The 26,368-nt window shown below is 46.1% G+C and overlaps 1 protein-coding gene across 3 annotated transcripts in view; it reads right to left on the reverse strand.

Moving 5' to 3' along the window:
• MTMR2 (myotubularin related protein 2) overlaps positions 1-26,368 on the reverse strand; it is a 74,862-nt gene that overhangs the window by 16,651 nt on the left and 31,843 nt on the right. For all 3 annotated transcript variants that reach the window (XM_068266838.1, XM_068266839.1, XM_068266837.1), the window contains exons 4-11: positions 22,971-23,065; positions 19,696-19,806; positions 19,503-19,604; positions 16,958-17,041; positions 9,046-9,195; positions 6,678-6,866; positions 5,203-5,388; positions 2,840-3,046 (exon numbers count right to left, since the gene is read on the reverse strand). In XM_068266838.1, coding sequence (XP_068122939.1) covers positions 2,840-3,046; positions 5,203-5,388; positions 6,678-6,866; positions 9,046-9,195; positions 16,958-17,041; positions 19,503-19,604; positions 19,696-19,806; positions 22,971-23,065 — 1,124 coding nt within the window. The remainder of the gene's footprint in view (positions 1-2,839; positions 3,047-5,202; positions 5,389-6,677; positions 6,867-9,045; positions 9,196-16,957; positions 17,042-19,502; positions 19,605-19,695; positions 19,807-22,970; positions 23,066-26,368) is intronic.

Raw genomic sequence — 26,368 nt, forward strand, 5'->3', positions numbered from 1 at the left:
AGTGGGGAGGGAGACAGGTCTCATCCAGGGGTGCTGTCCGAAATGACGTTCTGGGAAAAATAATATAATGAAAAAAGTGCTTAATTTTTACAATAATTATGTATAAATGATTTAGTCACAGTTTGCCCATTGTAAAATCTTTCCTCTTCCCAATTTACATTCTGACATTTATCACATGGGGTCATCTTTACTGCTGACAGATGAGGTCTGTGGAAGGAGATGCTACTTTTTTGGCAGTTAAAAACAGCTGTTATTTCCCACATTGCAACAAGGCTCTCGCAGTGTGATGTCAGTACCTAGGTGCTGACATCACACTGTGGGAGGGGTTTCACCACAATATCAGCCATACGGAGCCCCCTGAGAAAAGGTAAATATTTCTTGTGGGAAAGGCGATATCGGCTACTGATTGGGATGAAGTTCAATCCTTGATTACAGTTCCTCTTTAAGGGCCCTTTTCCACTGCAAAACGCAAACGCATGCATTTTTGACCTATTCTGATTTGCGTTTTTTGTGCGTTTGCGTTTCCGTTTTTCTGATTGGCAAGTGTTGTCTTGATTTTTGAAAATAGATACTAGTGGTTAAGTAAAATCAATGGCACTCAGGATTACAGGCAATATCTCTCAGGGAACACCTATAGACCTGAGGAAGCGGTTGTAACCGTGAAACGGGTTGTTGATTGTTCCTCTATAAAATTTGAGAACCTTTTACACTATCTTACGTGTGAGTTTGACTCCTTCAAGGTAGGAACACATATATCATACTTTACTGTATAGCTTGATCCTATACTATAATACAGGTATATGTCTACGGGCGCCTCCTACCCCCTTCTCAGTTATCGATACCCCTATATAAGGGAGTGCACGCTTGGAAGCCTTCCAGGAGTGCTGTCTTCTTTTTTCTGGAGTTGCAACCTACCCTACTACCTGAAGCAAGGCCGAGTGAGGATGGCAGTTCCTTTTGAGGCAGAGTCCCCTCCTGCCTCAAAAGGTCCACAATCATACTGGTCCCAAAAAAGGCAAGAATCACGGAACATAACTTCAGACCTGTGGCTCTCACCCCCATCGTCATGAAGATCTCTGAAGTACTTCATCAACTCCCTCCTCGATCCACACCAGTTTGCATACAGGGCTAACAGATCCGTAGATGAAGACATCAACATCAGTCTGGCGTATATCCAGGGCCGGCCCGCTCATGAGGCGGGGTGAAACATTTGCCTCAGGCGGCACATCTGGGGGGGCGGCACCCGCCTGTCCATGGGTGGGGGGGCTGCCCGCCGAGCTGGAGGAGTAGCGGGCAGAAAGGGGGTATTGGGCCTAGCGGTGGGGAGGGGGGGGGGGGGGTCGGACCTCCCCCCCTCCCTCGCCTGGGTCCCCCGATCTGCGCTCCCCTCCAGCTGTAAATAGTTAAGTACCAGTGTATAGATTAAGAGGCAATGGGCGGGGATCACTTACCTCTTCCGCGTTCCAGCGAGCGCTCCACTGACGTCACTTCCTGCAACGTCGCCAACTGTATTGTAAGTGGACGGCGTTGCAGGAAGTGACGTCAGTGGAGCGCACTTTGGAACGCTGAAAAGGTGAGTGATCCCCACCCGTTGCCTCTTAATCTATATGCTGGTACTTAACTATTTACAGCTGGAGGGGAGCGCAGAGCGAGGGACCCAGGCGAGGGAGGGGGGGGGGGTTAAGGACTTCCTCTCCAACAGGTGAAGCTGGGCAACTGCCTCTCCAGTGTGAGGCCAACAACCTCGTTCTTAATGCAGCCAAAACAGTGGAACTGATCTTGGACTTCATGAGACACCCTCCCACGCCACAACCAGTCCTCATCAATGAGACTGAAGTGTCCAGGGTATCTAGTGTTAGGTTCCTCAGAACAAGCTTGACTAGTGATCTAAGGTGGGGGCAGAACACTTCCAAAACCCAGAGGAAAGCTCAGCAGAGACTGTTCTTTCTACGCCAACTGAAAAAATTCGGCATGCCACAGAAGCTGCTGTCCAGCTTCTACACTGCCACTATTGAAGCTACCCTCTGCTCCGCCATCATAGTGTGGTATGCAGGAGCAACCGCCAGAGAAAAGTACAATCTTCAAAGAGTCATCAGCTCAGCGGAAAGGGTCATCGGCTCTCCCCTGCCACCCCTAGATCGCCTCCATACCGCTAGATTGGAAAAACGGGCTAATAGGATTTCCCAGGACCCCTCCCACTCGGCTACCATTTCTTCAAGCTCCTTCCATCGGGCCAACGCTACAGAACCATCCGCCCAAGAACCAACAGGCGAAGGGACACCTTTTTTCCTCAAGCAGCCCTCCTGCTGAACTCCAGCCACTCGAGGGGTACTCTTGCCCCACTCAGCTAAATACTCTAGGTACAGGGCACATGGGAGTCGGATCCTGCTAAACCCAGCCATCACCCTGATAAACTTCTCTAGGAACAACTCACGTCAAGGTGCTGCATGTTACCGACGGGGCTAGACAAATCCACTCCCTGTTGCGGCTACTCATGAGCAAACTGCATGTCGTACAGCATAGACTAGATCTTTTATGTTTCGTGTATTTCCTGCCTGTCTTCTGCTTATTCTCATTGTTAATGTCCAAGTGTCAATTCTGTCTTTGCTCTATTGCCAATGCCATGTGAACCACAACCAATTCCGGTACGACTTCGGTCACACTTGGCGAAATAAAGATTCTGATTCTGACATGCCAGATGAGTTGTTGCTTGAATAGCAACCCATTTTTGTGAGTATATTTTCATTCTCAACACATATCCTCTCTTTGATAATACACCAGATCGGGCTCCCGGTCTCCCTGTGCCTCTTTTGTTTCCCATAAGAGCCTGCCAACTTACAAGATAGAACCTATGCCCGAAGCTCAGCCACTCCTTCTCCACCAGCACCTCAAAGCCGCGGACGGTGCGGTAGTAGCTGTCCAGCATAATCATGGCCAGTGAGGACAGCTGTGCTGTGCGGTCCCAGCCATCACTGCAGTGCACAACCACCGAGGTCTTCCCCGACTCCACCTTATCAGCTATCCGCAGAGCTCCGGACAGGAGACACTAGAGGGGAAAACACATACACAATGGATTAATACAGCTTCTCTGGTGCTGCAGCCCACAGTGCTCCGCAGAGCTTCTGACAGGAGAGACTAGAAGGGGAAACATACAGAATGGAATAATAAAGCTTCTCTGGTGCTTCAGCCCGCAGTGCTCCGGACAGGAGAGACTAGAGGGAGAAACATACAGAATGGAATAATAAAGCTTCTCTGGTGCTTCAGCCCGCAGTGCTCCGGACAGGAGAGACTAGAGGGAGAAACATACAGAATGGATTAATCAAAGCTTCTCTGGTGCTTCAGCCCGCAGTGCTCCGGACAAGAGAGACTAGAAGGGGAAACATGCAGAATAAAAGCTTCTCTGGTGCTGCCGATTATAGCCTGATTTGTGACTATTAACTATTATTATTTCATACAGTGCCATCATTTTCTATCGCACTGTACTTCGTAAGAAACTAATATGGTTTTATAAAATTACAGATATCTATAATAGTACAGCAAAGTGTCCGTTATCCGGCACCCACAGGGATTGGCTGATGCCGGATAAGTGGGCTTTCTGGTTGCTTGAGACTCAACGTTAAAAATAGACCTTGTGAATATAGTACAATCCCCGACTCTGTATACATACGATGAACTCTGTATTGAATGTTAAAGCGGTATTGTCATCATAAAAATCAAATTTCAACAGCAACTGGTCTGAGTGTATTAAGTGATAAAGATGCTAATCCTGCATTCAAAACTTGCAAAACTGTTTCTGCTGTTATGGATTGTAGTTATCACATACTTTAGGAGCACTGGCCCTAGTGCCAAACAGTGCCAAAGAGTTGAATGCTGGGAGTTCTTTTTATCTAGAATATATTCCTCCTCTTCCATTTATTTCCCTGCCTAGCTGATCACTTGTGTTTACAAGCAAGGCTGAGGTGTCAGTGATTGGATGTGTAAATAAAAAAAATAGACAGTGCAGTTGTTAGTATACACCTCAGTGGGAGTGTCTGAAGACTCTGGGAGTAGGGCAGCTAATGAATACACAATGAGCAAGAGAAGGGAGGGGGGAAAACAAGAGTCAGGGAGGATATGATATCAGCATTAGCTTGGCAAGATGGCCACTGCCTAGAATAGGATTTTCTGTTTTTCCTTTATAAAATTCACAGGAATCATTACGTGGATAGCACAATACATCTGTTATGTAAGTAGAATAGTATTTATCTACTTATATGTGTTTTTTATTTCTAGGTTAGCATGGGTGTCGCTTGTTCTTTAAAATACAGTAACTGAAAGTATATTAACCTTGTGAGGGTCATGGAAGCCAGTCTTTAAGCACAGCAGAGCCTACAAAAAGCCTAAAAAGTTGGCCTTCACCACTGTGAGCACTGCTGGCGATTTGTTCAGGTTGGTTTGAGACTTCAGGTTAGTAGAGTTCTGGATAACTGGGACTCTACTGTACTCCACAGTTGCAAGTATGCACAGACCCAAAAGCAGGGGACGTAACTGGGGGGGGGGGGGGGGGGGGAGCAGCCTTGCAACTGCATGGGGCCCAGAGGTGTGGGGAGCCCTGACTAACTAACTACTAACCTTCCCTTTCTCTGATACTCCTGATCAGGGTGTGTTTGTGGCTACACTTGTTATGGGTGTGAAGATCCTGATGGCCATACTTGTTTTATGATCCTTACATGATGGACCCCCAGGCTGTGAGGGACACCAATAGGAGGTAAAAGAAGGGGTGTGATCATTAAGAGGCCCTATTAAAGTTTTTCTGGGGGCCCCATGATTTGTAGTTAGGCTTCTGCCCAGAAGCAGAGACATCACCATGACAACCTGGCAACGGTCATAGTTGTAATATTTTTATTAGAAGAAATTGGTGAGCTTCTAAGAGGAACCAACGGTAAGGTAACTATGTCATATTCATTTGCAAGTACATCAGGTATTTATTTTAAATAATTTTACTCAGTTCAGGATCATTTTAAAGGGAATATAATGCAGCGTTCCTCTGTGAACCTAGCCGCAGATATTTATTCCTTTTAAAAACAGTCAAGTGTTGCACTTTTTCGGCATCGATCATCATTTTCTTGTATGAAACTTTTCCTGAAACTCATTGAGAAGATAACATTTTGCAAACTTCTTTTGACAAGCTCACATGAGCTGAGACTACCATAGTGCACTGACCTTAATGTGTTCCAGCCAATGAGTGGACTCCAGGTTGGACAGCCAGTGTGTCTCCTGAATGAGAGGATAGGAGATTTCCTTCAGTTTTCTCATAGATTCCCTGATCACGTGAATATTATGGATGTCCAGGAAGACCAGTTCTGCATTCTGGTAGGCATCCTCACTCTCAAATCCCCCTCCTTTAGTCTGGAATACCAGAAGAAGAATGGTTATCGACTTAGCAGGACATATTGTACATGCTAACCACCTCCAGCCACCTCCTGACCAGGGTTCAAACCCCAGCGCAAGCCAGCACGTAAAACAGTAAGGAGACTTTTGGCAAGACCACCCAATGATCCTAGTCGCCCATGGAGCGCATCCTAAGTGGCTGCAGCCCTTTGAGTCCTCCAGGAGAAAAGCGCAAATGGTTGAGCCTTGTTTAGTCATCTCCACCTCAACTACCTCTCTGTCTGTCACCCCTTATTTACATTGTATGTATCGTTATTTATTGTCCAGTGCTGCGTAATACGTTCAGCGCTTTATAAGTACGGTACAAAAAAAAAAATAAAAAAATGACAGTCCCTTTTGACCATTGTAATATCCAGAGGAGTACCTTGGAAGAACTCCACTGGTCAGGCTTCCCTGGTTGAACACGCGCCCCCCCCCCAACACACACACACACACACACGATTGCAGTCATAAGTGTGTACATACAAAAATGGCGCTGGAAAATTAGGGAGCAGGGTGAAGCAGATAAACGGCTCACCCTGCTCCTGCAAAAGTCCTGGTGGCGTTAATCACTATTCACCCTTCAACCCGCCATGGACAGACGTAATTGGTCTTCCACCTACTGCTGGCGGCTGAATTGCGCTATTTTTAACTTAAAGTGGATCCGAGATGAAAAACTAACTATAACAAGTAACTTGTCTATATATCTTATGTAAAGTTTAGATAGTTTACACAGCAAATCTAGCTGGAAACAGCTTTAATAGAATATGATTCTTTCTTCTTGTGATACAATGACAGCAGCCATGTTGTTTGTAAACATTACACAGAAGCAGGCTTATCTGCATCTTGAGCAAAAAAAACCTAATCCCCCCTCCTCCTCCCTTCTGCCTCTGAAATCTCTGGCTAGTAATACCTCCCCCTCCTCCTGCCCAGACTGAGCTCCCATGAGCCCTTGCTACTGTTAGAAAGTGACTTGGCTCTCTGAAAACCTGCGGGCGTGGCTTTAGTTTATAGGGAATTGCAGTATTAAAACAAAAACCAAAAAGTATTTGCCTTGAGGAATGCCCTATAAACAATAGGAAAGAAACCCAATTATGCAATGTGTAAAAGTTCATCTTGGATCCACTTTAATCTGGTCCCATCTTTTGATGCGCATAAATTACTGTCTGAGCACCGCTATAGCCGTAACTCACATTACCGCCTGTGGCGGCGCACAGATCTCCAGTGCTGTTTTGCGCTGTTACAGTCATAAGTATCTTTCCATGTACCTTGTTAGCCACAGCATTGACGCTAGCCCTGGCATCAAATATGAAGATCTTGTGGGACTGGGCATTAGCGTCCATGATAGACTGCAGGTACTTCTCATCCTCCTTACACCTCTTTCCATTGACTCCTGGCATGGGCTGGCTGCACCGTACAATAGTGGCCTGACTTTCTGGATGGATCCAAGACAAGACCTGCAAGGGAGACAAACGGCATCATCGCAGCTCAGACACTCATGTCCTTGCTAGAGGTACTCACCAGGATTCTAATAACTCCAGGTTCCACGCAACTGCAGCTTGGAACTGGGCCAATCAAATGAGCTTTCTGCTGATTATGATTGGCCAAGCTGCACACAATTTGCATAACATTTGCATGAAAGCTCACAGCCCAACATGCCACAACACATCACAAGAGAATGGCTGAATGAAGATCGGATCTCTTCTTCCACACTAAAAGTGCCCATTAACGGTACAAGTTTTAGTGAACGATCTTTTTTTTGATCAGATTATTCAGATTGCATACAAAATTTGCATAATCTTGCATCAACTCAAAATTATTTGCATCTTACTGACCATTCCTACTTTTGAACATTCATAGTACCCACTCAAAAAAGTAGAGCATCTCATCTAGTGCAGTGATGGCTAACCTTGGCACTCCAGCTGTGGTGGAACTACAAGTCCCATGAAGCATTGCAATACTCTGACAGCTCTAAGCATAACTCAGGGAGGCAGAGGCATACTGGGATTTGTAGTTTTGTCACAGCTGGAGTGCCAAGGTTAGCCATCACTGATCTAGTGTATAAGCTGACACCTTACCTTAAAGAGAACCCGAGGTGGGATTTAATTATGCTAGTGTGGCACAGAGGCTGGTTGTGCACACTAAGACCAGCCTCCGTTGCCCCATGGTGTGCCTCCAGGACCCCCCTGCGCGCCTCTATACCCTCCGCCGTGCTAGCGACACACAGCGTGTCGCCAGCACAATGTTTACCTATGCCTGTCTGTTAGCGCCGCTCCCCCGCCTCCTCCGTATCGGCGCTACCCGCCCGTGTCCCTTCCCTCCAATCAGAGGGAGGGAAGGGACGCGGGCGGGTAGCATCGATATGGAGGAGGCGGGGGAGCGGCGCTAACAGACAGGCATAGGTAAACATTGTGCTGGCGACACGCTTCGTGTCGCCAGCACTGCGGGGGGGGGGGGGGGGGGGGGGGTATAGCGGCGCAGGGGGGACATGGAGGCACACCATGGGGCAACAGAGGGTGGTGTTATTGTGCACAACCAGCCTCTGTGCCCCACTAACATAATTAAATCCCACCTCGGGTTCTCTTTAACCCCCCTCCCCCCTTCCCACATTTATTTTCATATTAAATTGGGTATAGACTGCTGTATATCACATATGCATGGTAAATGTGTACAGTGTTGATGTAAAAGACCTAGTCATATGTTGAACAGCATTTTGTAAAGAATTCCTCTAAGGCACAGGTGTGATACTCCAGGCCTGGAGGGCCAGATCCATGCCAGTGTTTAGGATGGACTGAGAAATAGAGGAATGTGTTCTACCTGATGGACACACCTTTCCTGATTCAGACCCATCATTTGAGTTGTGTAAAAAATGTGTGAGGACCTCGGCCCTCGAAGGACCGGTTTGACATCCCTGCTCTAAGGACTGTTTTACACCAGTGGCGATTTTTCCACATTGCCGCGTTTTTGCTGCACTTGGGATTTCAAAAGCGATGAATGCAGCATTGCAGGAGCAATTTGCAATTGCAGCAAAATCGCAGTGATTTTCAAAGTATGAAACAGTCCTAAGAGACAGTTTTCCTATTTTCCAATCTACAGCTGAGGGGACATACATTTGTGTAAAATAAAGTAAATGGGAAATCAAAACAATACTCTGCTAGTTAAAGCAAACCTGAAGTGAAAGTTAACTTAAGATATTATTGCTTGCCTTCTGCTAAAAATAAATTAAACACAGAACTAACTCTTATATTTGTATGTTTATTGTAAGGGAAAAACGTCGTTAAAAGTAGCCATGGCACATGAATGAAATAAACAAAAGTAATAATCCTTTGAACTTTCCAGCACTAAAACCTTAACTCAAGACATCTCTCAATGTCTTAGGTGTTTTAGCTTCTGTTTACTTTTCAGGAAAACAGTCTGAATTGACAAACTGTTCTACAAGCTCATTTGCAAAGATGACAACTCCAGTTTTTTAACTCTTGCTGTACTGGAAAGAAGAAAGGGAATGCTGACAATTCCTTAGTAGGGCTAGGAATATATGTACATATGTTTATCTTATCATACGGTACCACGTCTGGTACACACAAAAAATGGGAAGATCAGTTCCATAGTCCTGTGCTGATCAGAAGGAGTACTTACTGGGATACGATCATTTGCTCTGAATGCGGCGACCCTCCTTAGCTCCTCATCAGACATGGTGACTGGAACCACCAGAATGGATGGGTAAGTGTCACACAGGTCATACCGGTCATTAATTCTTGTAATCCTCCAGCTTTCGTTAGGCACTCCCTTTGTAAAAGTAAAAGAAAAACCATTTCACTGGTGTAATATCACACGCTGAGCTTGACAAAGGTTAAAACAGGTGGTGCTTGGCTTTCACTTGGGGCTTGGCTGCATTAGTTTGCTCCAGTTATTGCCTGATGAAGCAGGATTGAACCTGCGAAACGCATTGCACTGTGGAGTACTTGAATAAATGTTATTAACTATAAATCAACAGAATCTGTGTCTACTTAATTGGTGGAGGGGAGCTACCCCTTGGTTTCCTATCTAGAGAGAGCGACTTATTACCTTGAGTGGGTTCAGGTTCTAATCTCCCCACCTACTTATACAGTGGTTGCCTTTGTGGTAACCGACGTTTGTGACTATAATTAAATATATTCTGTTCATTTCTTCTCGATACTACAACATATTACTCTATATTGGGCTCTCGGTATCCCTTTTTGTGTCCTTCTACAAGCACACAGCACAGTGTCCTGCATTTCCGCCTTCACTCAAAACCAAGTTCCTGTCCCCTCATACTTCTCAAAGGGGTGTCAAACTGGTAAAAGGATTACAGCGGGGGTCCAGTCTATAGCCGATGGTCTTCACTTTATTTTAGAGCATTTTTTTTAAGATCTAATAAATACTCTAGGAATGAGCTGGTAAAAATGTGGACTTTGTGGCTGATACAATGTTGCAAGTTTTCCGAGATGCAAAAAGTTTGCAAAAATATTACAAGAATTTCTCTCAACATACAAAATAAGATTTTTACTTTTTGTGTAAAAATGTCCTTTTTGCAAAGAGACTCATTTTCACAAAAATGCAATATGCTTTCACAGACCATTTAATGGATGACAGAAAATATGATCATTTTCGTAAACATTTAGTCTAACTGAATATATAAAAATCTTAAAAAAAACAAACAAAACCAAAGTATACCGCACTGGATTACAAAAATAAAGCAGCGTAATTTCTTGAAAATGAATATAGAAAATAAATCTTTCACTAAATGCAATAAAAAAGGTAACACCTTTAATCCAATGATACATACATGCAGACATCAGGACTAACATCACTGGTGCATCTCACCACATAACACACAGCTGTTTACCTAAAGGATTAATAAACCGCTACCGCAGGGGTGCCCACACTTTTTCGGCTCGCGAGCTACTTTAAAATTTGCTGAGGCCAGGAGATCTACCAACGTCCCAAGTGCTAAGCACGCCCCCCCCCCCCCCCCCCCCCGTCGTAGGTTAGCCAGGTGTATGTGCCTGCAGCATAGGTTACGTGCCCTCAGTATAGGTTAGCCAGGTATATGGGCCCTCAGTATAGGTTAGCCAGGTATATGGGCCCTCAGTATAGGTTAGCCAGGTATATGGGCCCTCAGTGTAGGTTAGCCAGGCATATGGGCCCTCAGTGTAGGTTAGCCAGGCATATGGGCCCCCAGTGTAGGTTAGCCAGGCATATGGGCCCCCAGTGTAGGTTAGCCAGGCATATGGGCCTCCAGTGTAGGTTAGCCAGGCATATGGTCCCCCAGTGTAGGTTAGCCTGGCATATGGGCCCCCAGTGTAGGTTAGCCTGGCATATGGGCCCCCAGTGTAGGTTAGCCTGGCATATGGGCCCCCAGTGTAGGTTAGCCAGGCATATGGGCCCCCAGTGTAGGTTAGCCAGGTATAGGGGCCCCCAGTGTAGGTTAGCCTGGCATATGGGCCCCCAGTGTAGGTTAGCCTGGCATATGGGCCCCCAGTGTAGCTTAGCCAGGTATGGGGGCCCCCAGTGTAGGTTAGCCAGGTATGGGGGCCCCCAGTGTAGGTTAGCCTGGCATATGGGCCCCCAGTGTAGGTTAGCCTGGCATATGGGCCCCCAGTGTAGGTTAGCCTGGCATATGGGCCCCCAGTGTAGGTTAGCCAGGTATAGGGGCCCCCACTGTAGCTTAGCCAGGTATAGGGGCCCCCAGTGTAGCTTAGCCAGGTATATGTACCTGCAGCGTAGGTTAGCCAGGGTCCTCTGGACTCTTGGAACCTCCGGCGAGGAGAGAGGCGGCGCAGCTGCTACGTCATGGCTGGGGGCGGCGCCCCCAGCCATGACGTAGCGGCCGCGCCGCCTCTCTCCTCCTTCTCTGCTCGCCGCGTCTTCTCCCCTGCATTCTTATTGGCCGGCAGCTAAACATGCTGCTGGCCGCAAAATTTACTTTTTGTGTAAAAATGTCCTTTTTGCAAAGAGACTCATTTTCACAAAAATGCAATATGCTTTCACAGACCATTTAATGGATGACAGAAAATATGATCATTTTCGTAAACATTTAGTCTAACTGAATATATAAAAATCTTAAAAAAAACAAACAAAACCAAAGTATACCGCACTGGATTACAAAAATAAAGCAGCGTAATTTCTTGAAAATGAATATAGAAAATAAATCTTTCACTAAATGCAATAAAAAAGGTAACACCTTTAATCCAATGATACATACATGCAGACATCAGGACTAACATCACTGGTGCATCTCACCACATAACACACAGCTGTTTACCTAAAGGATTAATAAACCGCTACCGCAGGGGTGCCCACACTTTTTCGGCTCGCGAGCTACTTTAAAATTTGCTGAGGCCAGGAGATCTACCAACGTCCCAAGTGCTAAGCACGCCCCCCCCCCCCCCCCCCCCGTCGTAGGTTAGCCAGGTGTATGTGCCTGCAGCATAGGTTACGTGCCCTCAGTATAGGTTAGCCAGGTATATGGGCCCTCAGTATAGGTTAGCCAGGTATATGGGCCCTCAGTATAGGTTAGCCAGGTATATGGGCCCTCAGTGTAGGTTAGCCAGGCATATGGGCCCTCAGTGTAGGTTAGCCAGGCATATGGGCCCCCAGTGTAGGTTAGCCAGGCATATGGGCCCCCAGTGTAGGTTAGCCAGGCATATGGGCCTCCAGTGTAGGTTAGCCAGGCATATGGTCCCCCAGTGTAGGTTAGCCTGGCATATGGGCCCCCAGTGTAGGTTAGCCTGGCATATGGGCCCCCAGTGTAGGTTAGCCTGGCATATGGGCCCCCAGTGTAGGTTAGCCAGGCATATGGGCCCCCAGTGTAGGTTAGCCAGGTATAGGGGCCCCCAGTGTAGGTTAGCCTGGCATATGGGCCCCCAGTGTAGGTTAGCCTGGCATATGGGCCCCCAGTGTAGCTTAGCCAGGTATGGGGGCCCCCAGTGTAGGTTAGCCAGGTATGGGGGCCCCCAGTGTAGGTTAGCCTGGCATATGGGCCCCCAGTGTAGGTTAGCCTGGCATATGGGCCCCCAGTGTAGGTTAGCCTGGCATATGGGCCCCCAGTGTAGGTTAGCCAGGTATAGGGGCCCCCACTGTAGCTTAGCCAGGTATAGGGGCCCCCAGTGTAGCTTAGCCAGGTATATGTACCTGCAGCGTAGGTTAGCCAGGGTCCTCTGGACTCTTGGAACCTCCGGCGAGGAGAGAGGGAGGAGAGAGGCGGCGCAGCTGCTACGTCATGGCTGGGGGCGGCGCCCCCAGCCATGACGTAGCGGCCGCGCCGCCTCTCTCCTCCTTCTCTGCTCGCCGCGTCTTCTCCCCTGCATTCTTATTGGCCGGCAGCTAAACATGCTGCTGGCCGCAAAATTTAATGAGACGCGGCCAAGAGGCCGCGATCTACCGAGAAGGCGGTCGCGATCTACCGGTAGATCGCGATCGACCTATTGGGCAGCCCTGCGCTACCGTATTAAGGCCCGTACACACGCAGTGTTCTCCCCAGGCTGTTTTAGCCAGGTGCTCCACCCGGCTGTCATCGGCTCACCTCCTCCTACTCAGAGCTGAAATATTATACAAGATTTATACATACCTGGGGCTTCCTCCAGCCGCCTCCTGCACGGATCACTCCCACGCCGCCTTCCTCAGCCTTCTCTGTCTTCTGTACCAGGTCCTGTAACTTCTGCCAGATGTGGCCAGTTTTATGCGCATGCGCAGTGACTCCCTCTGTCTCTCCGATGCCTGCCTTACGCATGCGCCTGCACAGTACGGAGGGAGCGCGCTGCGCTTGCTTAGACTGGCCCCGACTGGCGGAAGTTACAGGACCTGGTACAGAAGGCTGAGGACGGCGGCGTGGGAGCGATCCGTGCAGGAGGCGGCTGGAGGAAGCCCCAGGTATGTATAAATCTTGTATAATATTTCAGCTCCGAGTCTCTTTAAGCAGAATTGTGCAGAGAAGTGCTGGACCAGCATTTTTTCATCTCGCCCCACCTGGCTACTTTTTCATGCCACCCAGCTGGAAACATTTTCTGGGGACAACACTGGCACGTACAACAAATCTGCCCAATTGTCTGATTCCGGTGTGTTGGACGACAATCAGGCGTGTACACGTGGCAAACTACTAGTTGAGCAATGGATTAAAGGCAGTTTGCCCAATCCATCCGGCGTATCAACTCACATGACTGTTAGGCTGATGTCGTGCAGTTAGCCATGGGTTTACACCATAATTTGAGCAATGTGTGCTTGTTTTGAATGTGGCCATGCCGTGTAGTCCGTTGTCTTCGCGGGCAGTATTTTAAAGGGAGGGTTCACAGAGTTAGTTAAAAAAAAAAAGAAATATACTAATCCACTTACCTGGGGCTTCCTCCAGCCCTTGGCAGGCAGGACTTGCCCACGACGCCGCTTCGGAGGCTCCCGGTCTTCTCCGGTGGCTCACCCGACCTAGCCAGGCCGGCTTCCAGGTCGGGCTCTTGTGCGCTCCAACGTGCATCTCTTGCGGTCGTGCTGTTGTCTTCGGACTTCCTCCAGGTTGTAATGCGCAGGCGCAGAACTACTGCGTTGCGACTTTAACGTCGCATCACAACGCACCGTCCTACTGTAAACCTAGCCTGACTTTTGCAGCATGCATACATTGTATTTCATTTAATTGAAGATTTATATTCGCTAAAAACTGATCTCGCTTTAATTTCCAACATATACAATCGTTTTGGCTCAAAAATGAGATTGATCAGCTGACAACATTGTTCTGTGTGTGGCCTGGATTATTTGCATCAGATCTCCAAGTTCATCTGAGCAAAGGATGAAGAAAAAAAAATGCTAGGAATGTACACCTTTCTCTGTGCACCAGATCATATTCAACAAAGGAAGATGGGAACTTGGGGATGTTCTGTACACCACTCTCTGTACGCCACAATATCTACTGTTCCAACCATTACAAAGAAATGACATTTGAACTTACTGGCGGTTCCACAAAATCATTGCTGGCTGCAAATTAAAATGGAAACAGATTTTTTTAATCATATTCAGTTACAAAATTACAAATAAAGTGATGACAATTTTTGGGGGGAAGTGGAGTTTGAACTTAAATGATAATGAACAGAAATACATGTCCGGTGAATTCATTCAGCCTTATAAATGAGAGTTACATTTGTCAGTACTGTACATTTTATTCCACACTCGTATAGCAGAGTGGTGTAGTGGTCGTGGATAGCACTCTCGCCTTGCAGCATTGGGTCCCGAGCCAAGGCACTATTTGCAAAGAGTTTGTATGTTCTCCCTGTGTTTGTGTGGGTTTCCTCCAGCCACTGCGGTTTCCTCCCACACCCCCAAAATAAGTTAATTAATAAGTTACCGTAATTGGCCCTAGACTATGATGGACATGTGACTATGGTAGGATTAGATTGGGAGCCCCTCTGAGGGACAGTTAAATGACAAGACAATATACTCTGTACAGCGCTGCGGAATATGTCAGCGCTACATAAATACTAAATAATGATATATACGCAAAAAAAGTGGGATCAGCGCATCACCAGGCCGCCTCTGAATGGCCTCAGCTCAGAGATGCGCTGAGCCCCCCCAGAAACTGCAAACGCACCTTGAACCCAAACAGAGGCTCTGCATATACACCAAAGGAAAACTATTAAGTGGGAGCAGCTGACCAGAAATAAATCAATCAAACATAGCAAAGAAATGAACAGCGCTACTTAAAAACAGATGAGTGCTTACCTGCAAAAAAGTGCACACCCCACTCATGGGATTCAAATACACAATGAGCATACACATGACCTGTCTACCACTTGGAGGATGTTAGTTTCCGCTAACAATTTGCTAGGTACTTGTCCCTCCCACTGTCGAAGAAGTCTTTCCTCCATGGGAGGGGACCTAACACTAACTAAATTCTACCTATGCATATGCATAGCCTGGGCGCGCTACCAGTAAAATTGAGAATTGCGCAAAAAAGCTGAGGCCATTCAGAGGCGGCCTGGTGATGCGCTGATCCCACTTTTTTTGTGCAATTCTCAATTTTACTGGTAGCACGCCCAGGCTATGCATATGCATAGGTAGAATTTAGTTAGTGTTAGGTCCCCTCCCGTGGAGGAAAGACTTCTTCGACAGTGGGAGGGACAAGTACCTAACAAATTGCAAATTGTTAGTGAAACTAACATCCTCCAAGTGGTAGACAGGTCATGTGTATGCTCATTGTGTATTTGAATCCCATGAGTGGGGTGTGCACTTTTTTGCAGGTAAGCACTCATCTGTTTTTAAGTAGCGCTGTTCATTTCTTTGCTAAATAATGATATATAGAAGCCATGGAATCTCCTGTGTGAGAAATTGGCATAAAGATTCACCTCAGTAGGTCCTGGGAATATTACATTGCTCTTCTCTCTCTCTCATTGGTCATTTCCAATGCCCCTCCCCCAACAAGCCCACCAATTAGATATCTTCTCAGGTATGACAGTTCACACACGCCCCTCTTCTCTGCACTGTGCTGCTTTGGTGAGGTCACTTTCATTACAAACATACGTGGTAATGGTAGAAGGGGGCGGTGATATACTGGTTGACACATAGTGGAGAGCATTATTTCCCTGCAATGCTATTGCCCCGGTTCAAAACTGGGGCAGGGCACTATCTGCAAGGAGTTTGTATGTTCTCCACGTGTCTGTGTGGCTTTCCTCCGAGCACTCTGGTTTCCTCTCACATCCCATAATCAACAGATAACTGGCTTCACCCAACACGGTCTATGATAATTATATAACACTATGAGCTTTTTACAATATTCAATTATAAATTACTGTATTTAGTCTGTGTTTGCCCATTTTCAAATCTTTCCTCTCCCTGACTTACATTCTGAAATGTATCACAGGCGGCGAGATCTTTAGTCCTGTCAGATGATTTTTCTTTTACTGAGCGTTCTAAAACCAGTGGAAAATATACCTAATCTCCCAGAATGCTCTGGGGGGAGAATTCTGCATAACTAATCAGCCTAGGCTAAACATCACTAGGAGGTCAGGACTACATTCAATAGACAGTAACATATAGCTATAGGAAGGGTTTCTGATGCTGAAATTAGGAAAATTACTATAAAAGTGGGTATCCCGAATAATTTACTGCATTCTACTATGTCACTACAGGGCCTCTTTAAATTGGGAGATCCTCATAGGACAGTCAGTGACAAGACCATATTCTCTATGCAAAGTACTGCAGAAGATAACAGTGTTACATAATTACACTATTTTTTTTTTTATTTTTTTTTTTTACAACCATCACACCAACAAAACTCACCCACAACCCACCCTATCAATACAAGTCCTCTACTCCTGTTTACCTGCAGTCAAGCTACTCTATGACAGCTTTGGTGTTTGTGTTCAGCATCGGGGCTGTGCAGTCGGTACAAAAATCATCCGACTCCTCAGTTTATGAAACCACCTCAGACTCCGACTCCAGGTACCCAAAATTGCTCCGACTCCAACTCCACAGCCCTGTTCAGCATTACTTTTTGTTATGGAGGAAAAGACCATGTATGAAAGGAAGTGATGAATACAGCACATACCTGTCTCCTGTACTCCAGGATGGGGTCGTACACCTTCCAACCATTCTCTGAGAAAGCTTCTTTGTATTCAAAGGCAAACAGAGGCTATGGGAGAGGCGGCAATAAATACATTTTAACAAGACATCAATTTAAAAAGGTACAAGGCATATGAATAGTACATAGTTCTAATATATTATTCCCCCATTGCCTATTATTTAGTTTTCCCAGTCTCCTCTGGATATATCTATGTGTGATGGGAATACTGGCAGGACTGAGCCCTCCTGTGGAAAGTCACAGGGCAACTTTAAAGGGAACCTAAACTGAGAAGGATCTGGATTTTTCCTTTTAAAATAATACCAGTTGCCTGGCAGTCCTGATGATCCTGTGTCTCTAATACTTGTACACACAGCCCCTCAACAAGCAATGCAGATCAGGTGGTCTGACTGAAGCCAGACTGGATTAGCTGCACGCTTGTTTCAGGTGTGTAATTCAGCCACTACTGCAGCCAAAGAGATCAGCAGGATGCCAGGCAACCGGTATTATTTAAAAGGAAATATAGATATCTCTCTCAGTTAAGGTTCCCTTTAACAACCTCCTGCTCCTTCCATCTCAAAAATATATAGAGAATTCATCCCTTCCCTTCCAAGTAGGTTGCTAAACTGCTTGTACATGCTCCAATGATATGCCTGCTTCACTACTGTAACTCCCCACTCTGTGGTGTACCAAAAAACAGAATGGTACCTCTTCAGTCCCTACTGAACTCTGCTGCCCGCCTCACCCACCTCTCCTCCTCTGAATGCTGCCAATTACCCAAATTATTCAAGCTCCTCACCCTATCATGTACAGCTCTGCATAAGCTGTCCCCTCCTTACATCTCCTCAATCTCCAGAGACCATCCCACCCAGAATCTCAAATCTCTGCTCCTCCAATAAGACCCTCTTGTTATCCAGCCTTGGTCACCTCCTCCCACACCTGCATGCAAATCTTCTCACGAGAGTCACCTCTCCTTTGGAACTCTCTCCCTCGGCTATTCCGTCCTGCTCCGAGCCTGGAAACCTTCAAACGTTCTCTCAAAGTACAGCTTTGTCCTAGCTAATATTGGAGATTCACTGCCTCATCCGCTAACCCCTGTGTATCCTCCCTAATGTCTCCAATCCACTATCCTCTAAAGCAGGGGTGTCAAACTCAAATACAAAGTGGGCCGAAATTGAATGCTGGAACTTACTCTAGGGCCAACCTCAATTTCTACTGGCCATCTTCCTCTCTTATAAAGTTCCCTGGTGTCTAATGGCTCCCCTCCAACCCCTATACAGTTTGCTGGTGTTTAGTGGTCCTCCTCCCTTCCTTATATGGTTCCCTGATGTCTAATGGTCCTCCTTCCCTCTCCTATATGGTTCCCTAATGTTTAGTGCTTTCACCCTACCTCCCCATATGGCTTCAATGGTGTTCTAGGGCTTCACCTCCAATATAGTTTCCTTGGTGATCTAGAGTGGGCCAAACATAATGCAAAGTGGGGAAACCACTTGGGGGCCAAATTTAATGTCTCTGAGAGCAAAATGTGGCCCCCTGGGCTGGAGTTTGACATATATGCTCTAGAGTGTAACCTCCAAAGTGTTTCTTATTCTGCTGTAATTTATCAGATAAAAGTGTACCGGTATTGGTGATGTCTCAAACCACACATCAGCTGTGCAGGTATTTGTATTGCTGGATGTCCCGATTGTACAGTATCTTGAACGTCTCATGTATCTACGCTCCCCACTATTTGTTATGTACCATGAACAGTGGAAGCTATGGAAGATGGTGCTATGTAAATAAATAACAACAACTACTTTCTCTTTCTAGGTGTGACAATGCATGGAATCTGGAGCACCATTCACCCCTCATAGGTGCAGGCAAGGTGAGAGAATGTAGCAGGGGTGCCTCTATAGAATACTACTGTATCCACTTTAAGAAATCTGAGAATGATTTGTAAAAAAAGACTAGAACCACTATTAACATTTTCTGAACATTTCTTGATGACTGCCCTTTCAAGTGAGGGGTTCTGGACCACCAACAGGTTCTGCATCAACTGGGACATGTTCCTTATGTGGGGGGCAGGAGTTAGCTTTCTGGTGTATGATTAGTTCTGATTTGTAGGGTGTAAAAGTAAACAAAAAACTTGCACTGCTTTTAGACCCTAAAATCCAGAACTAATGAGAAAGCCAAGGAGGTTAACCCCTTTGTAGATAACATGGAGGCCAAGTGTGACTGTGACATTCTGGACTCACATTAGGACCACTGGATCATGAGGACAGTAAGTGAAAGTGATTATTTATAATGGTGACAAAATCAACAGTACCAACCAGGCAGAGGGTCTTACTTCTACTCCACCCAAAGAGAGTTTATGTTGGCGACGGGATACGAGTAAAGACTCATTCACACAGTAGACTGTCAAAGCCTAAAACAATCACTTATGACAGTTTCAGGTGACAGTTTACTGTTTGTACAGGTATCCCCCAATGTTTGTCCCTTTCACTCCCCCCAGCTTTATCATTCTCTTCCCTCCATGTCCCAAGCTTAGTCATACCAAATTGTGATTCAGCGGGAAGGCAAAAACCACGAGGCTCTCGAACACAGTTTTCCGCGAGCGGCCATCTTGCTTGCAGGCAAACCTCATGTTCCTCATATCCTGGAAAATCAGCATTCACTCCATTATAATCATTGAACAACATAAAAGTCTCACTAAGTTCATCGCATCTCTGCATCACATCTGCATTTACCTTGCAGACAACTTCTATACCGTTGGAATTGTCTCCTCGACTTGCAGTGCCACCGATCCTTTCAATTCGACTCACGATTCCCAGAGGAGCATCCAATATCAATCGGTGATCCTGACAAAGACAAAATGGTAACTCTGGGCTCTAGAACCATCAGCAGTAATAAAGACATTACGTCATAAAGTTCCATCAGATCTTGTAATTTCCAAGTGCCAATGCTTGTTTGTTACAGTAAGAAGTTTCAAATCAGGATGATACCATTTACTGGCTAACTTGGGGGAGGGGGGGGGGAAGCAAGCATAATCCTGATTCACACAACAGAAGAAAAAGCTTGAGGCACTGTAAATTGCAAAAAGAGTACCTTTACTCAACGGTATACAGACATCGGGTATGTGGTGGGGGTGACAAAGGCCTGACAGCCGTTTCGCTTAACAATAAGCTTTTCCTCTCCTTTTTTGCATAATCCTGATTCAATACTTCTTGCTTTTGCTGATGGCTAACACGGTACAATACTCTATTGCTACTGTTTGTTACAGCACAAGGCAATATATAAAGTTATGTACAAGTCAGTCTGACGAAGGCTTCATAGCCGAAAGCTTACTGCTTTTCTTCTAAGTTAGCCATTAAATGGTATTATCCAGATTCAAAACTTCTTGCTATTGTAGACTTGATGTCGCTCGTGGGGGATCAGGAGCTGAACCCCTTGGCCGACATAGCTGATGTCATGCTGTGTTGCTATGCAGGGGGCAACACGGAGAGATGACGAGTGGCGCACGCTTCACGTAACGCGGTGGGCAGAAGAGGAGTGCGAACAATGGGATTGGCGTCGCTGGGGTTGAGTAGATCCACGGGGTGGATCGCGTGGGTTGGGGGTCAGCCGTTGCCATACACATGTATGATATCAGCTGATGCAATTGTTATCCGCCACCTCAGCCGACTTAAAGAGAACCCGAGGTGGGGTTCTGACAATGAAATCCGCATACAGAGGCTGGGTCTGCTTATATTGCCCAGCCTCTGTTGCTATCCAGATCCCCCTAAGCCCCCCCCCCCCTGCGCTCTGTGATCACCCATAAATCACAGCCGCGCTGTGCGGTCTGTGTTTACATCTGTACTGTCATCCCTTCCCTCCAATCAGCACGGAGGGAAGGGGCGTGGGCGGGGACCGGAGCTATGCAGGAGGCGGGGGGAGCAGCAGACTGACAGTACAGAGGTAAACACAGCCCGCTGTGACACGCTGCGTGTTGGCAGTGCGGCTGTGATTTATGGAAGATAAAACAAAGAAACCGAGAGCCCAATATAGTGTAGTATGTATTGGATCAGGGAGAATTAGTGTGGAGTAAGTATTATACTTACAAACATGGGTTACCGTTTAGGCAACCACTATATAGGCAGGTGGGGAGATTAGACCTGTCCCCACTCAGGATTAAGATATCGCTCTCTGAAGAAGGAAAGGAGGGTTTGTCACCCTTCCAACCACCAAGGGTGGATATCTTGACAAGTAGATGTATAGAGGCGCCAAAAGGATAAAATATGCTAAAATGTTTAAAATATTCGGGTGGCGGCGGTGGACCGGCCACTCAGAAATAGACTCGATGCTGTCGCTTAAGATAAAGACAATTTATTCACATACTCCATGAACAGAACCGCAACGCGTTTCACGGGTATATTCCCGCTTCCAGAGGCGCTATTCGTGACCTTGAGACTGTACAGTGTACTCCTATCTGTTTATTGCCTGAGGAAGCGGGAATATACCCGTGAAACGCGTTGCGGTTCTGTTCATGGAGTATGTGAATAAATTGTCTTTATCTTAAGCGACAGCATCGAGTCTATTTCTGAGTGGCCGGTCCACCGCCGCCACCCAAATATTTTAAACATTTTTAGCATATTTTATCCTTTTGGCGCCTCTGTATATCTACTTGTGATTTATGGGTGATCGCAGAGCGCAGGGGGGGCTTAGGGGGATCTTTAAGTCAGGCGTGTGTATGGGCCCTAACACAACAGGCTAACACTGGTAGACCTGGGGCCCACTGGGGATACCATCTGCACTTGCAATGCACAAGCACTGTGTGCAGCAATCCCTGATAAGTTTTCCAAATAATTTCTATGGAAATTGTAAGTTCTGTGCCATCCACTGCCAACGATTGTACAGTGCTTCCAATTTTATGTTTTTTTCCAACCTGTAAATAAAAATTTAAAAATACTTACTGGGTCTCTTGAGGGTCATTTCCAGCCGCTTTCGGCGCGTAGGCCCCGCCCCTAGAACAAGAGGTCATAGGCACTTCTCTATCTTTAATAGTAATGGAGTCATGTGCTAGGGGGCGGGGCCACACGCCGGAAGCTATACCTTGGGAGACCCAAGAGGTACTCAAAGCTTTATATAAAAAGCAGGATCCCCCACCAAGCCACTACAAAATCACTTTTGAAAAGCGATTCAAAGGTGATCTTTAGCACTGGAGCGCAATCGTCCCAAAAATGCTTCAGGACCTGCAATTGCAATTTGACCAAATGGCAATGGAGGGTATGGGCTCAACTCCATTCACTTTAATCGGGGCATCGCTTTTTGGGATTGCTAGCAATCACAAAATGCAGCTGAAATCCCTCAAGTGGGACCCAAAACCTGTGGGTTAAGGCAGATGATGATCAAATAATGAGGCCCCCAGCACAACTTGAATGCCCCCCACCCCCAATGTCCACACCTTTTCCCTCCCCTACCCCTGGTGACCCTCACAGCTTTGTGGTCACAAGGGTCATAAACAAGTGTGGACACCCATAACAAGTGTAGCCACAAAAACACCTGATCTGAAGGATGGACCTGTTTTATTGGAGGGAATGAAGTAGTTGGGGTCCCCCTTACAGCTCCTCCCCTTTGGTGGCAGGAGCTGCTCCTTTGTAGTTACGCCCCGGGCCGGTTCTCTCATGAAGCAAGGTGAAACATTTGCATCAGGCAGCAGAGATTGCAGGGGCAGCATTTTTGTACTGTGTTTACACTAACAGCATGTAGTTAGAGCAGGAAGAGAACGAGACTCACAGCCAGCCAGTGTGATATTGGGATGAGCTGCAGCATGTCATGTAAGAACATTAAATGAAGCAGAGTAAATTGTCGGGTGCTGTGCAAACATTTCAAATCAGGCAGCAAAAAGTCTAGAACCAGCCCTGGTTACACACTTGGGTTAAGGGTTACGTTACAATCATTTTAAAAGGTGAATAGGACTAACGTGAATGATTTAGAACACCATCTCAATTATTAACCCAAAAAATAAATAAATAGGTGAACTCACTCGCTCCAGACTTTTGAAGTAGAACCTGTAGTTGGTGACAGTGAAGCTCCCGCGGATGGCTCCGGTAAACGGGCAGATGTAGGTCACATCTTTGGCTACAAAACAGAATTGAAGTTATTGCCACATACAGCCAACACACTATTTGCCAATGAAGAACCATCTACATGCCAGCCAATGGCTTGAGCCCAAACTCCATCCAGTATCCATCTACAGCACATGTGTGGAACTCCAGGCCTGGAGGGCCAGATCCATACCAGTGTTTAGGATGGACTGAGAAAGAGAGGAATGTGTTCTACCTGATAGACACGCCTTTCCTGATTCAGACCCATCAATTCATTTGAGCTGTATCAAAAATGTGTGAGGATCTCGGCCCTCGTAGGACCAGTTTGACATCCCTGATCTACAGCCAATACATAAATTAGTGTCAAACATCCCTATCACACAGACTGCTGATTCAGGTCAGAAAGACCCCGCCCTGCATAGATGAGGCCATGTACAGTGGACCTGAACTCTTGCACAAAGCAGAAGGAAAACCTAGAGAAATGCACCCTGTATGTATTTAGAGAGTTTGGCCTGTCTAATTCCCCATTATCTGTGACTAATTACAAGTTGTAATTTGATCACTGAGCTGTGTCAGCTGCCTGCCTCAGCAGAGCAGCTAATTTGTAAACACAGGATGTTAACAATATATCTGCTTCCATGAAAGCAGGAGAAAGAAACACTTCAGATTTATTGCAGGATTTGTATCAACTGGAACAATGAAATGTTTTTCTTTAAAAGTTATTATGTTGTTGCTGTTGCGCATCTTTTTAGAGCAGAGAGGAAGTTCTGAGTTCAGGTCCGCTTTAAATGGAACACCAGAGGGGTAATTAATTTAATTACATACAGTTTGTGCAAGACAATAGTACCTGGGCTGCCCAATGCATCCTTTAAAGTGTAACTGCCGGGCATAAAATCAAAAATCAATTCTTTATTTTATCTGGTAAACAAGTAATAAGGATGCTAACCAGGCAATCCAAACGTTAAAATCACTATTACTTTTCTTGTTGATAAATGATCATTCCCCAGTTTACCTGACTCTTATTTGGTACACACAAAATTTGGTACACAAAAATAAAGTTGCAGGGCATGCTGGGTTGTCATTTTTTTGGTTCTGTACATTAGTTAAGTCTGAGGGGAAATAAAAAAGCAAAAAAAAGACAACCCAGCATGCCCTGCAACTTCCTTTGTGCGGCAACGTACCAAATAAAAGTCAGCTAAATTGGGGAATGATCATTTATAAACAAGAAAAGTAATAGTGATTTTAACGTTTGGATTGCCTGGTTAGCATCCGTATTACTTGTTTACCAGATAAAAATAAAGAATTGATTTTTGATTTTATGCCCGACAGTTACACTTTAAGTCTGAGAGTATAGCTGAGAATTTCTGACAGACCGGCAGTATAAATACATGTAATCTTTCTGCAGCACCAGGACATTTTAATAATGAAGACAAAGTTCAAATATAGCGCTGTGGAGGAATCCGCTGCTCACGCTGTTTATCTCTATCCCACAATCCCGTTTAAGGGTAAGGCGAGGTATTGGAGCGCTCAATCATGTCATGCCTGGAAGGAACTTTATTGAGTTCATCTCCCTCCAAAGTAGGTCTAATGTTTATTGTAACCATTTATTTTACAAACACGCTTATGACCCAATTGAAAGGGCAGGTAATCAGACTCCAGGAGTCCGAGCTGGTCCCTGAGCATATCGCTAACCCACTTTCTGAAACACAAGAAATATACTGGTCAGAAACGTACTTCTACCCTTAAGACTCAAGACTGGAAGAATGATTGAGGCAGGGAACACACTTGACTGTTTTCATGCGTGTTTTCTGCACAGAAAAACTGAGAACTCATGTTAATCAATGTGCTAGTGCACACTTACTGTGTTGTTCGCACGCAGAAAAAAAACTGACATTCTGCATCCTGATTCTGCACATTTTGGCAGTTTCCTCTATCATTTACATCAGCTGCTGTGAAAAAACGCGCGCGTTTTCCTGCATGGAAACACACTTGGTGTGCAGAAAAAGTATGCAGAAAAACGCGCGCGGAAAACTGAAAGTCAAGTGTGTTCCCTGCCTAAGACTATGCCCTAAAGTGGACCTGAACTCTTGCACAGGACAGAAGGAAAACAGAGAAATGCACCCTGTATGTATTTAGAGAGCTTAGCCTGTCTAATTCCCACTCATCTGTGACTAATCACACGTTGTAATTTGATCTCTCATCTGTCCTGACTGCCTATGGCAGATAAGCTAATTTGAAAGCACATGATGTTAATATGTCTGCTTCCACGAAAGCAGGAACTAGAAATGATGCAGATTTATTGTAGGATTTGTATCAGCTGTGACAAAGAAATGTTCTTCTTTAAAGGTTATTATGCTGTTGTGTATCTTTTAGAGCAAAGAGGAAGTTCTGAGTTTAGGTCCACTTTAAAGAGAATCTTATAAGGAAAAAAAGTGTCCCTATGGGGGTCTTACCTCGGGAGGGAGAAGCATCTGGGTCCTAATGAGGCTTGCCCCTCCTCCTGTGTAGCCCTGATCCAGCGCTGGCTCCCCCCTGAAAATCAGCCAACAAGCTTGTCGGCAGAGGCACGCAGGCACAGTACAGCAATACTTACCTTTGCGATCCAGTGCAGGCGTAGCACCATCTTCCCCCATGGGCTCAGGCTGTACTGCACAGACGTGAGACGTCTGCACAGCAAGGCAGACCCAATTGGGCTCGGCTATTTCCCCCAGAGCCCAAAGGGGAAGATGGAAAGTCTGCTGTCCGGGGGTCCCAGCGCTGGATCTGTGCTGCACAGGAGGAAGGGGGAAGCCTCATTAGGACCCAGAGGCTTCCCCCTCCCGAGGTAAGTACCACTCAGGGGCTCTTTTTTCTGTCAGGTCCTTTTTAAAGTTTACCTGAAGGGAAAAGCAAGTTCCCAATTTGGGTACTTACCTCAGTATAATGCTGGATACACACGGTGCGTTCGCGCACTCGATTTTCCCGTCGATTCCCGTCGATTCGTTTATTTCCAACATTTTCGATTTGGATTTCGATGGATCGTTAGGTCGATTCGCATGCAAAGTATGCTGAATCGACCTAATGATCCATCGAAATCCAAATCGGACATGTTGGAAATAGACGAATCGACGGGAAAATCGAGTGCGCGAACGCACCGTGTGTATCCAGCATAAGGAAGCCTCTGGATAATCAAGAGGCATCCCCCATACACCTCCACCTCTTCGTTCAGTGTTGGGACTCCACGAAGCTCGTCAACAAGCTGTGCGCAGTAGCAGGCGGCAGTTGCCTGCGCACTAACACAGAGCCGAACGGACTCGGCCTTTTTTTTCCCGCTGAGGCCGAGCAGTGGCTCCAGGCT

Source organism: Hyperolius riggenbachi, chromosome 2 (genome assembly GCF_040937935.1).
Source record: "Hyperolius riggenbachi isolate aHypRig1 chromosome 2, aHypRig1.pri, whole genome shotgun sequence".
NCBI lineage: Eukaryota > Metazoa > Chordata > Amphibia > Anura > Hyperoliidae > Hyperolius > Hyperolius riggenbachi.